Below are 14,023 nucleotides of genomic sequence, written 5' to 3' on the forward strand. Positions count from 1 at the left end.
TAAATGGACAATCTAAGGATTTAGAATAAGTATTTTACATCCATTTGAGGTCATGCTTCAATTGAGAAGATCAGATTAGTTCACAAAAAACTGGAATCTGGTGATCTGTCACAGTGATTATGTTTGCTTCTTGTTTTTTAAAGGCTGTAGCATACAAGATAAAGGGGTTAAGAGGTTGCTGAGAGTCTCACCATCTGACCAGTTACTGTGTTGTTTTCTAAATTGTGTGCCCCTTTTACGATTCTTCGTGTAGCTCTCCTCTCTATATGTTGGCTTTTATTTTGACTTTCAAGTGTCCAAACACTGATGTGCTCTTTTGCCTTCAGGCTCGTTTGGATGACCCTTCATGCATTTGGAGCAGCAGTCACCTTTACCTGAGCTTCCACATGTCACACAGTTGAAAATACACTCTGGGCTTTTCCTGATCCTGCCTGGATGTGCACTACTGTCCTCGCTGATGCCTGAACAGGTAGGCCTAATGTCAACATCTGTTAAAACTGCTGCTGAAAGAGTTTCTTAGCTGAGTTTTAGACGTGCTGGTGTTGAACATTAAGCATGAGAACTTGATTGTGACTTCTGTTACCAGACCTATTTGACGAGTTGACGAACACGTGAATTCTTTTCCCCCAACCTTTGCCTGCGGTAGATCAGCTTTTTATATTGTGTACTCTGTCTGGCTTCAACCACTTCACCTTTATTTAGCAAGCTGTGTGTGTGTGTGTGTGTGTGTGTGTGTGTTTGTGTAAACTGGCAGAGAAGGCAAGCTAGGGCTTGACTGTTTGCATGTAGAAATTCCTTCATGTTCAGGAATAGCAATGGCTGAAATGTGTGTGTGTGTGTGTGTGATTGTGTAATTGTGTGTCTGACAGTGTGAATAGAAAAATAATTCAAAAAACAAATCAGACAACAGGACAAGAGCTGTATTTTCTTCACAAGAATATTTATACAAATCGAAATCAAATGTGCACAGTCAACACTGTCAAAACAAACCTTTGCATGTGTGTGTGTGTGTGTGTGTGTGTGTGTGTGTAAGAGAGAGAGAGAGAGAGAGAAGGGTGATGAAAACATGATCAAATGTGGGTGTCATTTACAGCTGTGGTTATATGCAGCACAAATCGACAGTGAATCATAGGTCAGTGTGACTTATGTGGACACACACACGCACACAAACTCAAAATGCTACCAAAAATGGTGTTGTAGAAATAAATTAAAATATTTAACAAAACTTCATGCTGTAATGTTTCTCAGTGTGGTGAGAAAGTTCAACAGAGAGGAGGCTTGGAAGCTGCTGACTTAAGACAATCTTTCAATTTAAAAAAAAACAATATCCCGTGTGAAAAACATCTAGGATATAATTTAGTCCCAAACATCGACATTTTGTTCTGTTAATGCTGAAATCTGGTTGAAATTTCTTATTGGAATCCAGTACTGTTAGTATTTAATCGACTCACTTAACCAGTGTAAAATTAAGTATTTTTAATTATTTCGATGGGTGAGGATTCAGTTTGCAGTGAAGTCAAGGTTGGAGGTCATATTCAGGTTTTGTTCAGATTTGCCCCAGGGGTCATAAAAACCACTTCAGTGAGTGAGGTGGTCATGTTTCTTTATCTTCTTCAAGAGAAGATGGGCTCAGTTTTTCTAAAAATGTCAACCAAGAACGAGCATGAATCATGGGTGAGTGAAACTACGATAAATGCACTGAAGGTAAACACAAACAGGTCATTCACAATATTTGGCATGAGCAAATGATCTTTTCACAACACCAACAACATTTACAAAGAAGAGGTCTTGTTATTTTACAAAGGAAGCTGAATTGAGATCAGTTCAGTGCTGCTGCATGCACTTTGTCAGTGTAAAACCAAAATATTGCCCTGCTTTCTCTCCGCTTGTCCTTCATTTAATAGAAGTTCTCCTGAGAGTGAGACTAACCCACATCCCAACATTTTCTCCTTTCTCTGTGAGAAATGATCTGACCTTTCAAAAATGAAACTGATACTTGTGAGGTGTTTTTGTAGATTTACGTCCTCAGTAGGAACTTGGAGCTGAGAGACACGGAGTCCGGAAGTCAGAAAGTCATGGGAGATGGACGAATCGTTGGTTTTAGTTTTTCCATGAAACAGAAGCTGTTTCACTCAGCTCTACTCAGCCCTGCTTTGCCTATTTGGTGTGCATTTATGTGTTCAGTGGTGTCGGGTGTCCGCCATCTCGTGACCACCTTACATGAGTGCGCCCACTGCGTAGTATCCTCCGCCACCTCAGCTGGTTCAGTAAGGTCTCCAGACAGCTTCAGCAGCTGCCATGTTTGTCGGAGAGCTGCTGTGGCTGGACTCCACCTCCACACCCACTCCGTCATTCTGACTGGGCAAAGAGGGGTGCAGCAGGGAGGAGCCCGTGGAGGCATTGGTGCACGGTGGCAGGATTCTCGGCGGGGAACGCGAGTCACTGCTGCCTCCTCCCCCAGCCATCATGGAGAACTGGTATGACCCGGCGGCGGTAGAGTAGTACAGGTGATATGGCGAGGAGGTGGACTGGAATGGCCCGTTTTGAGCCTGGTGGGGGGTGTTTGCTGTATAGGGAGGAGGCAGGTAGGTGTGGTACCTCCCTGCTGGAGTGGTTGCCATGGCCGTTGCCATGGTGATGCCTAGGGCGCCATTGGAGACGGGGTTGTGAGAGGGGGTGTAGGTGAAGGCGGCCGCTGTGGGAGGGTAGTGGACCCGGGGGTCAGAGAAGCGGGAGTCAGGCAAGGAGGGTAGGGAGGTGAAAGGTCGTTCTAAGGTCATCCTGGGGTCGCCGAAGGCTGTGAGGTCAGGACCTGAGAGAGGACAAAGGTCACAGGTTACAACCACCTTATTTCACTGTATGTTTTCTCTGTGTGTACACGTTCTTGCGTATTACCTGTGAGTCGTGAGGACAGGTCACTGAGCGAAGATCGACCAGGTGAAAGGGGGTTGGCTGTGTGGACTGTGGGTGTTGTTATCTGGCCAAGGTAGGGATATGACTGATCGTAGGACCAAGATGGAGATGACTGCATCTGCCTGGAATCTGAGAGAGAAAGAGAGACATAAGAGAGACACTGAAATCCTCCGAGTTGTAAGTAAATCGAATGACGAGAGAGGTTGTTTCACCTTGTTGTGAGTACACAAGTGAGTACACAACCACATCTGATGATTTGAAGGATCTGGGATATGATCAAAACGTCCAAAAAAATGTGAAAGTGAGCCTTGAGTTTAGAATATTTCATCAGTTTTGTTTTGTTTCTGCTTTGAACTTGATATGTGCATAACAGCAACCTACTGAACTGCATGGGCATGTGCTGAATGTCTTATTTAAATAAAGGTGGATTTAAATGAAGTCAGTCTCAAGACAGAAGCTGTTGATAGTCAAAGGAAGAAAGAGAGATGGAGGAGAGGAAGCAATTAACTGAGTGTGGGGGTGGACACATGAAGGGGAGGGCTGTGTGTGTGTTCTTTCATTCAATCCAGTCTTTTTCCCCACAGTCTAATAAATGGCACTGATCACCCACAGACTTGCAGACGGGAGTGTATGTGTGTGTGTGTGTGTGTGCAGACAGACGAGGAGGCAAATTGTACACAGCAGCCAAGACGTCAATGAAGGCTTTTCAAGTCTAGCCAAGAGCTCTCCCAAGCATTAACGTGTGTGTGCTTATGTGTGTGTGTGTGTGTGTGTGTGTGCGTGTGTCTTGGTGGTGGTGAAGCCCAGGCCTAGTGCCAAGCCCCTTCCTTTCCTGGCTTTTCTCCCCTGGCAGAGTGCACTGATGTGGGGCAGGAGTCGTAGACGGTTGACTGCTCGGGAATAGAACTAGAACGCATAGAAAGGCGTCTCTGTGGTGTTTTATGGTCTGCTAATGAATGCCAGAAATAATGTGACTCCAGTTATATGCATTATATGACATGCAAGTATTCTAGCTGGAAAAACAAAAGGTATGTGGAGTGATTTTAATTTTACAGATAAAATGAATGATTTATTGTTTCTTTATGGGTTGGGGACATTCTTCTTTTTATTTAGCAAAATAGCCAATTAAAAACCCTTTGTATTATCTGAAAAAAATAAAGTCACAAAGCCAAAAATAGGCCTCATGAAAATCTGGAGACAGCTGCGCAGATGTGTAAGGTCAGGCTGTGTTGTGCTGTGTGTGGCACCCCTCGCTCTGTGTTTGTCACACAGCGAGGGGTTTCATTTAGAGAGTCAACAAGTGTCTGCAGACTTCATGTTTATTACAGGAGGCACATGTTAGTGTCATGGCTGGATTAATCTGCCATGAGGCCTGGGGCAAATATTCGCTTCTGGGCCCCATTAACTCCTTGTTTCCCCCCTGCTTGTGCATCATGTACAGTATTGCTCAGCAGGAGCAACACATGGCCGCATGAACACAAACTCAGCACAACATCAGCTGAGATAGTAAAAATCTTAAGGCTGGATTCTGACACAAGATCTGCCTTGAAGACAGGACTGCAAGATCAGGTGATAAAGAAGGAACACACAGGTTGGAAATTAGGAATGAATGAATTAAAGGGAAGAGTAAAAATTGAAAACAAAAGACGTATTGGCAAAATTCTTTAAAAATGTACTGAATATTAAAGGGATTTAGATCTCTATATGCAAACAACTTTTATTGCTGATTGTGTTAGTAAGTACTGCATACTTTTTTCACACTTTTTCTCTTTTGTTACATTTCTTTACTCAGCTATGACACTCTTAAGATCTTCTTGCAGCACCCAGTGGCTGCGGCAAAGCCTTGATTTCATCTGGACTTTTATCATTTGACACCACTCTGTGTATTTTATATCTGGTATGAGCTGTAAGTGGTTTGGCAGCAGGGAACATAGACTTTTACTGCACTGCCGCATGTGTGCAGACAAAAGCACAGAATCACACACAAGGACTTTACATACACTATTGTACAGTATTTATTACTCACAGTTAGGAAATTTTGAGAAGTGAAAGAAGGGAAGACGATTGTCAAAAGAGAAATGAAAGCTAAGCGGGAGGGGGTGATGACGGGGGAGAGAAAAGGAAAGAAAGGGGAAGAGAAAGAAAAAGAGAGTGGCTTAATAACGGTTTCCTGTTGCTATTTTCATTTTTAGAGGGATCAGAAAAAAATCACAGAAAGTAGAAAACACTGAGAGCTACCTCTCTCTTTCTCTCCCTTATCCTACAACTTTAGTGTCATGGACTTGTTCTCATCACCTCACTACTGTTTTGTTATTTTCTATTTGTCTTACATCTCCTTGCAGTCTAATGACTGTATGATTTTCTGCTGCAAAACATGTTTGTGAAACAAGTGCAGCACACAGCTTCCTTTGAATGCAAAGAGACCCGTGGTCCAGGGTCACAGTAAGAGATACGCTCTAAAGCTGCACACAGATCCACGAAATGAAAGTATTCAATATTTCTTGTATGTCTTGTTGTGTCAGAGCATTAAGCTGCAGTTTTTCTAATGTCCACAAGGTGACAGCTCCAGAGAGTTTAGGAGTATGTAGAATATTTTGGTTGCTGTTTGCAATCACACATTTCAAAGTTAGCTGCGTGTCAGAGATGTTTTTGATTGATTTGATTTTTTTCACAGCATTTGTCTTCTACAGCAACCGTTTTTGTGTGAGTGCAGTTAAAATGCAGGTTTCACACTTTCCCTGTGTGCCCCTGTGTGTAGCTCACACAGACAGACATCCATGTCTATACGACAGACAGACGGAGACAGAGACCTTGGTTGCTGTGTTTTTAGAACCCTGACATTGCGATGTTATTGGCTGGGGGCTACACCCAAATTCAGTTTTAAAGATGAAAGATAAAGATGACTTTGTGACACCACACAGTGCTTTATGTTGAATGTATGGTCACGTGATGTGATCTTCTGATGGACAGCTTGTATCATACCCAACGATGGAGCATGCTTTATAGTAAACCAGAAATCTTGTTTCGAACACTTTATGTTTTTCTGATTCTATACATTTACTCTTTTTTTAATTTAATTTTTTTTCCACACAGTAGCACTTCCTGCCAGCTGACTCTCATTTCCTCCTTCAGGCATAACTTGCTTCCTCACTCACAGACACACACATGCAAATGCACACACAAGAAGACACAAGTGCATAAACACACACACACTCTCACACACAGAGCCACTACCACTGAAGGCAGAAGAGGAACAGATACTGTCTTTTTGTGCCCCATAGAGTATCCACGGCAACCACAACACACACTCTCACAGGTACACGCACGCACACATGTGCGCACGCACACAGACCACAATGGATCTCATGAAAACCACAAGGAGGAACAATGAGGTTTGATACAAGCTGAGTGCACAATACACACACACACACAGCATATTGTTTTGTCCATTTTAAGCTGCTGTAGATGATGTCGTATTCAGTATTAATCTACATGTCAGAAGTAGAAATGGAGCAAAACTGACAAATCTTCCTCAGCTCACTTTTCCCCTGTAGCTGCAGAGAGGCTCTCGAACTAAACTGGGGCATCTGAGCCAACATCAGTGTTTTATCTGGTTTAAATTTAATCCATAAAGCACAACTTGCGTTATTAGTGTGTCGATTAGCGAGTTTCCCCGTTTCATGCCTGTATAGTAAGCTAAGCTAACTCCTGGCTGGGGCCTCTTATTTCACAACAGATATGAATGTGATAGCAATCTACTCATCTCTCTGTCTCTGGACGAAACTCACTAAATTTATTTCCCAAATTGTTGAACCATTCCTTTAAGTAGGTTACTGGTGATAACTGAAGTCCTGCTTATGCACAGTAACTGCTGGAGTGTCATCTGTGCTCAAGAGGTGATAAATACATCTTGAAATCCAGAAATGTGCCTTGCACAGCTGTGAGCAAGCTTCCAGAGAAACGATGGCTGAACTGCCTCACCAGCTCCACCTCATTACACACTGTGCACACAGAGTCTAATGGCACCATTGCACAGTGATCTGAGTAATCCTTAGTCCTTAGAGCACAAAGAGGAAATCTGTTCAACTTTGTCATTAGAAGACAGAAAAATACCCAGAAGGCACAGTTTGGGGGAGAAAAATGTTTCTTTTTGATTAAAAGCAACGACTGTTCAGGTTTCCATACAGCACAAATGCCATGTAACTTAAAGAATTAACTGTTCTGGTGGCCACTTGGGTGTACTTCACAATCCCCAGACAGCCACAAAAGCTGAATATGTTCTGTATGGTGCAACTGAATGCAACTTGTTCTGAATACAACTTGTATTAAAACTTGTAGTAACATTATTGTCAACTCAGGTACCATTAAAATGAAGATTCCCGTCCATGTATAGTCATTGACTAGTGTGGTACCTTTACACATTTGAAGACAGTACATCAGTGCAGTGTAGGTGTGTCATGGCTGGTAGGAAACAAATGTATTGCTACAGTCGTCATGTAAAGTCATGTCTGACTAACCTGTGAGTTTCCTGTTTTCTTAAAGATGTATCACTCTTTCTAAATCATTGCCTTATTGGTTTGTGTGTCAGCTCATAGCAGCTAACAGCAGCAGAGCAGTTTCTCAGCACTAAGAGCTCCAGCTGTAGCTCAGCTGGTAAACGCGGGTCAGCCACTAATTGTAAGGTTCCTGGCTCCTTCTGCCTACATATGCACTGGTGGGCTGTGCTTTGTGTAATCATGAATGAAGGGACTCAGCAGTTTCAGCTGATTTGGGTTTAGGTTGAACAAACACTGGTCCTGAGGTTTGTGCTCTTACCAGTGGTTATCTGAGTGTGCGTGGGGCTGGAGAAGGAGGCAGAGTTGAGCGCTGCAGACTGGCGGGTGTTGGCGGAGGCTTGATGGTGATGGTGGTGAGGAGGCGTCACCCTCATCGAGCTCCGTCTCAGATGCTCCAGCTCCGTTAGCCTCTCAGAGAAAGCCAGAGAGCCGGGTTTGACCTCGTCCATCTTCTGCCGATGGCCTGGGAGAGAGAGATAACATGAAACGTGATTCCTGATGGTCACACTGAAATAAGCTGCTCCCTTACGCCACCTTTCTGCAGATTTAGTTTGAAATTACCAATCAGTGTGTGCAAAACAAAGATATCTAGAGGTGATTTGTCAGCAGATTACTTCATGCTTGAAATCTGATTACATAATCCAGGGATTACAGTAACAGTTACAACCCAACACAGGCTATAACAATGCCCCGACACTGTTAACACACTCTGTCTGCGATTGCGTTCGGGAATCTGACGATGGGCGCCGCATAGGGGTCTGGCTGTCTCCCTCTGTGTGTGTGTGTGGTGCTCTGTCACGCTGTCTGTGGTGTTGGCTGCACTTCAAAGCACTGAGACTGAGCTCCAGTTACAGGCACTTCCTCCCAATGGGGGAAGTGTGCATGTGTGTGTGTATTTATACTGTGTGTGTGTGTGTGTGGGCGAGTTAAAGACGAGTGATGGTTATTCACAGCTGAGCGGAGCTGGCAGGAGTCTTTCTCTCTTTTTGTCACCTCGCTGTCTCCCCTGACCTGCAAAGTGGCCCACTTCAGTTCAGTTTCATCTGACATGAATGAGAATTACTCATATGACACGAGTTTATTGGCAAAACTGTATCTGTCTATCTCTTCTTCTTGCTCTCACTTGTCATTAGAAATCCCCATGTTTCATCACAGTGAGTGGGAGAGGAAGTCAGTATTGCATCAGGTTCCTTATTGACTCACTCATCAGAGAGTTTGTCTGCCGGGATTAGAAGCATGTCTTTGCTGAGTGTCTAGTTAGTTTATTGACCTCACTTCAACAATGTGATAAAAATGAAACACAACTGTATGTGATCAAGTAAAAATATCAGATCCAAACAGTGCAAATCAGTTTGCACATAAATACAATTACTGTACAAGCATCAGGCTCCAACTTTATGTGGCTGTGGCTGCATAAGATGGGGTCCATAAATCGTGATCGCTATGATCAAATTGTACATGAATCTTGTGAGTACAGCTCAGAGTATAAAAACTATAGTTTGTGTATTAGTATCACTCACGCCGTGGCTCTCTGGGACCGTCCACTGTAATCTTAATGGCTCTCTGGTACGTAGCCACCTGAGGAGGGTTGGTGAACACTGTGATTGTCAGAGTGAAACTCTTCCCTAGAAGAGAAAATAAGGGGAAGAAGAGGGGAGAGAGATAGATATACAGATAGATGAGATAGATAGATGAATAGAAAAGGGTTGGAAAACAGAGAGGAAAAAAGAAAGAAGATGGGTTGGTATTAGAAGATCAGTGTATACAACCAGCATTTAGTTATTTAAAATATGGTAGCTATGGGAAAGCACTTTCTTCTACATTGGTCGAGGAAGCATTATTTATTATTTTATTTATCCATTATGCTTAAATGTTGTGAATATAGTTTCAGAGGTTTTTCCTTTGAACAATGCTGCAAAAAGCTGTTGTTAGGGCTGAATGGTTTTGCATGAAGAGTAGCGCATTACTGTGGTTAAACCATGGCCAGTTAGTTTTTAATTTCTTCCAGCTAATGCGAGAGTCTTTGCCAGCAGTGTTGCTGTGGTTACTTGCTGTCTAAAACAGTCTGAGCAGATTTAGAAAAGAGAATAAAGTGTTGACCATGGCTGTGATTAAGGTGTCCCAATATATAATTTTAAGGGACACTTGCCAGCCAATCGGAAACAAGAGTTTCATTTGACCGTGGTATATCCAAAAATATCAACCTTAAAAACTTGTATCAGTTGAACCCCAGTTATATCTGAGAACAAATATATGTCCACTGTACCAAATGTTTGTACTACACATTTATAGGCCCATTTATGTGTGTGCGTGTGTGTCTCCTCGAGGGGGTCGCTGCCAGCCTCAGCTTTGGAAGTAGCGATCACTCAACACTATGCTTGCTGCAAACACAGGCACACACACGTGCAGACCACCACTGTTGTGTGCCAGGGCCGGAGTAAAGTTACCACATGCAGACAGTCTGATGCCACACAAACAGCAGACACATGTGGGTAACGCCAGGTGTTACTCTCACTTCTCTCACTCCCTGTGATTTCTCTTTCGCCTTTACATTACTGGAGAACAGTCAGAACCTAAGAAATTTTTGTCAAACATTTATACAACTGATAAATGCAATTGATTGAAGTTTTGTTAAAATATACCGTTTTGAGCCTGTTACAACAGCAGCTTTGAAGGAACCAAATCACATATCCAAAGACAGCTATAGCTGCCAGTGATTGGTGTACACATTAGTCTTCACACAAACAGTCCACAGGATTTGCATTCACATACAGACAGTGTACATGCTGTTACATGGACCAACAAACAGAATTTAGTCTCAAATTTGCTATACCGTTATTTCTCTTGTTTTGCTTCAGTGGTGGGAAGGCTCACACAGGGTGCAGGAAGCACATTAAGGCAGCAGATTTGATGCTGAATCAGCTATCAAACAGCTGCAGGTAGCTGAGAGGTGATCCTTTCACCAGACAGGATATTGATATTGGACAATTCTGCAAAACGCTGAATTCTGTAAAGCTCAATGATTTTTTTTTTTCTGCAGTACTTTTGCATGGCAAGCAGTAGAAAGATTGTGGTGATGCCAAATAAATTATGTCAAATTCGGTGGGTCACATCACGGTGGCTCCTTCCACTATTTATTATACAGTCTATGGTCTGGACACATAAATCTGACTTTTCTCTTCTGTACATGTAGGACACGTGACTTTCTGTACCAAACGATTCATGTGAGGTGTTGACTCGTCTAGTATGATAACAAATCCAAGTTACAGGGCTGATACATGGTGACAGAAACAGGGCCAAATCACATCATTAATGGGAATGTGTACCTATAGCCAGCAGGGGGTGTTTTATCAACTAAAACCTTTTTCCCTCTGCCCTTCTGTCGGAATAAACAGCATACACTCTGCTCTATACACAGTGTATTCTGTGCATACCTTACTGTATATAAACAAATAAATTGTGCAGTATAAATTGTATGCGGTGTGGAGAAACATGGCGGGTGTTTTCATGTAGGTTGTTTACAGAGAGAGAGTTTACAGTAAGACTTTGGCTGATAGAGAGACAGAGAGAGAGACAGGAGGAGGGAGAGAACAGCTGAAGCCTTTATGCCTGTTGTGTCTATCAGCCATCCGGTGGCATCACACACACACACACACATGCACGCACTTCAGATTACTGCATCACAAAGGCGAGTGTGTGTGTCTTGACAACAGTGTTTTCCAGGACTTTCTCTCTAATCACCCCTATGTCTCTCTCGCTCTCTGTAGATAAGAGTGGATTTCACACATGAGGTGAGTTGTGTGTGTGTCCGTCGTGTCAGGGCTTGCTGAGTCGGAGGTCGTCCAGCTTTTCTCACAATAAGCCGATCAGACAGAATCTCTTATTTACACCGTCTTCAACAAAGCAGTGTGTGCGTGTGTGTGTGTGTTCCTGCAATAACAAGGTGCTTGTTTGTGTAAATGCATGTGTTCACACAGAGTCAGATATTGTGAACGAGAAAAAAGGCAGTCCTGTTTAAAAGAGGAACTAAAAGAGCGAAAGACTTGTTGCACATGTGCACAGACAGAAACACACACACTCTCTCACACACACACACAAATGCCGACACATACGGTGGTAGTAGACTGAGCCGTCATACGAAACAAACACACATGACATGACAGGTATTGCATCATCTGTTGACAGGATTTATTTTACTTTTTACTTTGCATCCTCACTTGTGTGGTAGTGTGTTCCCGTAGATAAACTCAGGATGGTCTCAGCTGCTTTTTTCCTGTTTCTTACTGTTAAGCAGGAACCAGTTTCATCATATTTTTGACATGCAGTCTCATGTGTGCAAATAATTACCCTTATTCCTATTCTGACGTGTCTAACCGCTGACAATAAGCTCCATACTTGCAACAGGTGAGCAGTAACTCCTGCTGATTGGTGCATTTCACGAATGCAAATTCATCTCACAAAATAAACAAATACTGGTTCATTGTGTTGCTATAGCGCTGAAAATGGCTCCGCATTGGAGGGTTGCAACTTTAGGTACCAATAAAATTATTAAATGTGATGCTGGAAGGTTGTTTTTAGCAGCAGATCCGTGAGTTTGATGATTTGGCAACGATGAAGCTCCATTTATCTTGAGATAAAAAGTGGAAATACGCTCTTCATTCACTGTGCTGCTTCTTTTTTGCTTTGTTTTGTCTCTGTGGTGGTATAAGAAATGCGGCCTTGCATATGTTTGATTTGCTGTCGTAGTTTGTTGCCAGATTACATCACATGTAGGAAAAGTTGCGCCAGGTTTTTTGCCTTGCATTTCGAGAATGTAGTGCTCTAAATGAAATGAATGAGGGGGCTGCAGTATTCATTAACTGTTGCTGTCTGGAAACCCTTCTAGAAAAGCTCCACTTTCTAGTGTGAGAGCGGCTGGCTTAGTGTGGACACAGCCTAGAAAAAGGCAACGAGGAAAAGGAGTTTAGTCAGGACAACTTAGAAAGAACTGGTTGACTTTGTTGTATCATTGCCGAGTCAGCAACTTCCTGTGAAGTCACTGTTGAACCTCTGATGATTTCAACATCATCAGCGCTTTTGTAAACAGGCTTCAGTAGACTGATTTCAAACTGAGCAGGATTTAATAAAAGCATTGCAGCTCCAGTTACTAACTCAAAAACTGACTCTGTAAATCATCAACATCAAAGCGAAACAGAAGAATTCACTCAGACCCTTTGTGATGAGAAAAACAGCGACTGAGATGCAAATCCACAGAGCAACTAGCCACGGTCGTAAACACTGTTTCAATACTGCACAGATCGTGAGTGCATCATTGTTTCTCTGGGTGTGTTGTAACTGTGCTTCTGCAAAACAGGGAACACTGACTAATGATGACTAAGTTTGAGAACTCTGACAGTCACTCCCACCCACACACAGAAACACATTCAGAGAAACCGCTAGTCAAACCACTAAACCACTCATTGCTCTCGGCTGCTACACTAACCACTTCCCACACAGACAATTATTGGCATTTTAGAGGTTTTAGGTGAAGAAACTCTCTCAATGTGCAGCTTGACTTCACTTGTTATCATACAATACCATAAGCCCTCAAAATATCCACGGTTTAGTCCAGCAGTCATGGTGGAAAAGCACCTGAAACAACGCAGAGCCCTCGACCAGAAATAATCTCATCACATCTATCATGTCAGGAGACAGAGACAGAACTGGCACAAGTCAGACACTCTCAGCAAACCAAAAGTTAAAGGAGAAGTCTGGTAATGTTTTATATTTTCTCTTATTGCCAACAAATCCCTTGTGCAGAGCCAAACCAGTAATAGATATCATATTACTAACAAGCATTGTGTGTGAATGTAGAATATATATCTTATTCTCCTGTGCTGTAGAGCTTTGCTGTTTAAATAGTCACCAACAAATTCTCTGTTTCCTCCTGTTTGAGTAGCTTTGATAAAAAGCAAAGTGACTACCTGCTCTGAAGCTTTTTAAACATCAAACCATACATTTGTGAGGCATTTTTAATGGTTTGTGTTTAGTAGAAACCAAAATGCTTCGAGCTGAGTGTCACAGGCAGTACAAAAGTCAAAGTGCTGAGAGATGGATTAACACATTGATGGTTTTGGATACCATCTCTGAAGGAAACAATGTGCAGTACAGTAATTAGGATAAAATATCATGCTGTATTTGCACCTCCAGGCTGAAGAAGTATCACTACCGGTTTGTCATTTCTGGTCACTGACTAATAAATGAAGCTACCAGTTTGGTTCAAGCTGAAATACAACTGCTAGATAAGCTGTCATTAAATTTGGTTCAGATATTGATGTTTCTCTCAGGATAAATGATTGGTGATCCTTTGACTTTTTCATCTTTTAAGTTTTTTATGCCCCAATACTGTTTTACCAATGAGATTCCCATCAGTTACTGTTAATTGGAAACTGTTAGCATGCTAACATGCTAGAACATTCCACCTGCTAAACATCAACTTAACATGTCAGCATGTTGATGTTAGCATTTAGCTCAAAGTGCCAATTTGCCTTAGTGCACCCTCACTACAGCGTGTC

At 42.5% G+C, this 14,023-nt stretch overlaps 1 protein-coding gene and 1 long non-coding RNA gene across 4 annotated transcripts in view; one reads left to right on the forward strand and one right to left on the reverse strand.

Moving 5' to 3' along the window:
• The window catches only part of LOC124055379, a 55,259-nt gene that overhangs the window by 4,277 nt on the left and 36,959 nt on the right, over nt 1–14,023 (forward strand). The window contains exon 4 of the long non-coding RNA XR_006842619.1: nt 327–469. This is a non-coding gene — a long non-coding RNA (uncharacterized LOC124055379). The remainder of the gene's footprint in view (nt 1–326; nt 470–14,023) is intronic.
• The window catches only part of runx1 (RUNX family transcription factor 1), a 42,437-nt gene continuing 29,335 nt past the window's right edge, over nt 922–14,023 (reverse strand). For all 3 annotated transcript variants that reach the window (XM_046382155.1, XM_046382157.1, XM_046382156.1), the window contains 4 exons: nt 8,990–9,094; nt 7,729–7,932; nt 2,896–3,042; nt 922–2,812 (listed from right to left, as the gene is read on the reverse strand). In XM_046382155.1, coding sequence (XP_046238111.1) covers nt 2,265–2,812; nt 2,896–3,042; nt 7,729–7,932; nt 8,990–9,094 — 1,004 coding nt within the window. In that variant the 3' untranslated portion in view covers nt 922–2,264. The remainder of the gene's footprint in view (nt 2,813–2,895; nt 3,043–7,728; nt 7,933–8,989; nt 9,095–14,023) is intronic.

This window comes from Scatophagus argus, chromosome 24 (genome assembly GCF_020382885.2).
Source record: "Scatophagus argus isolate fScaArg1 chromosome 24, fScaArg1.pri, whole genome shotgun sequence".
Lineage (NCBI taxonomy): Eukaryota > Metazoa > Chordata > Actinopteri > Scatophagidae > Scatophagus > Scatophagus argus.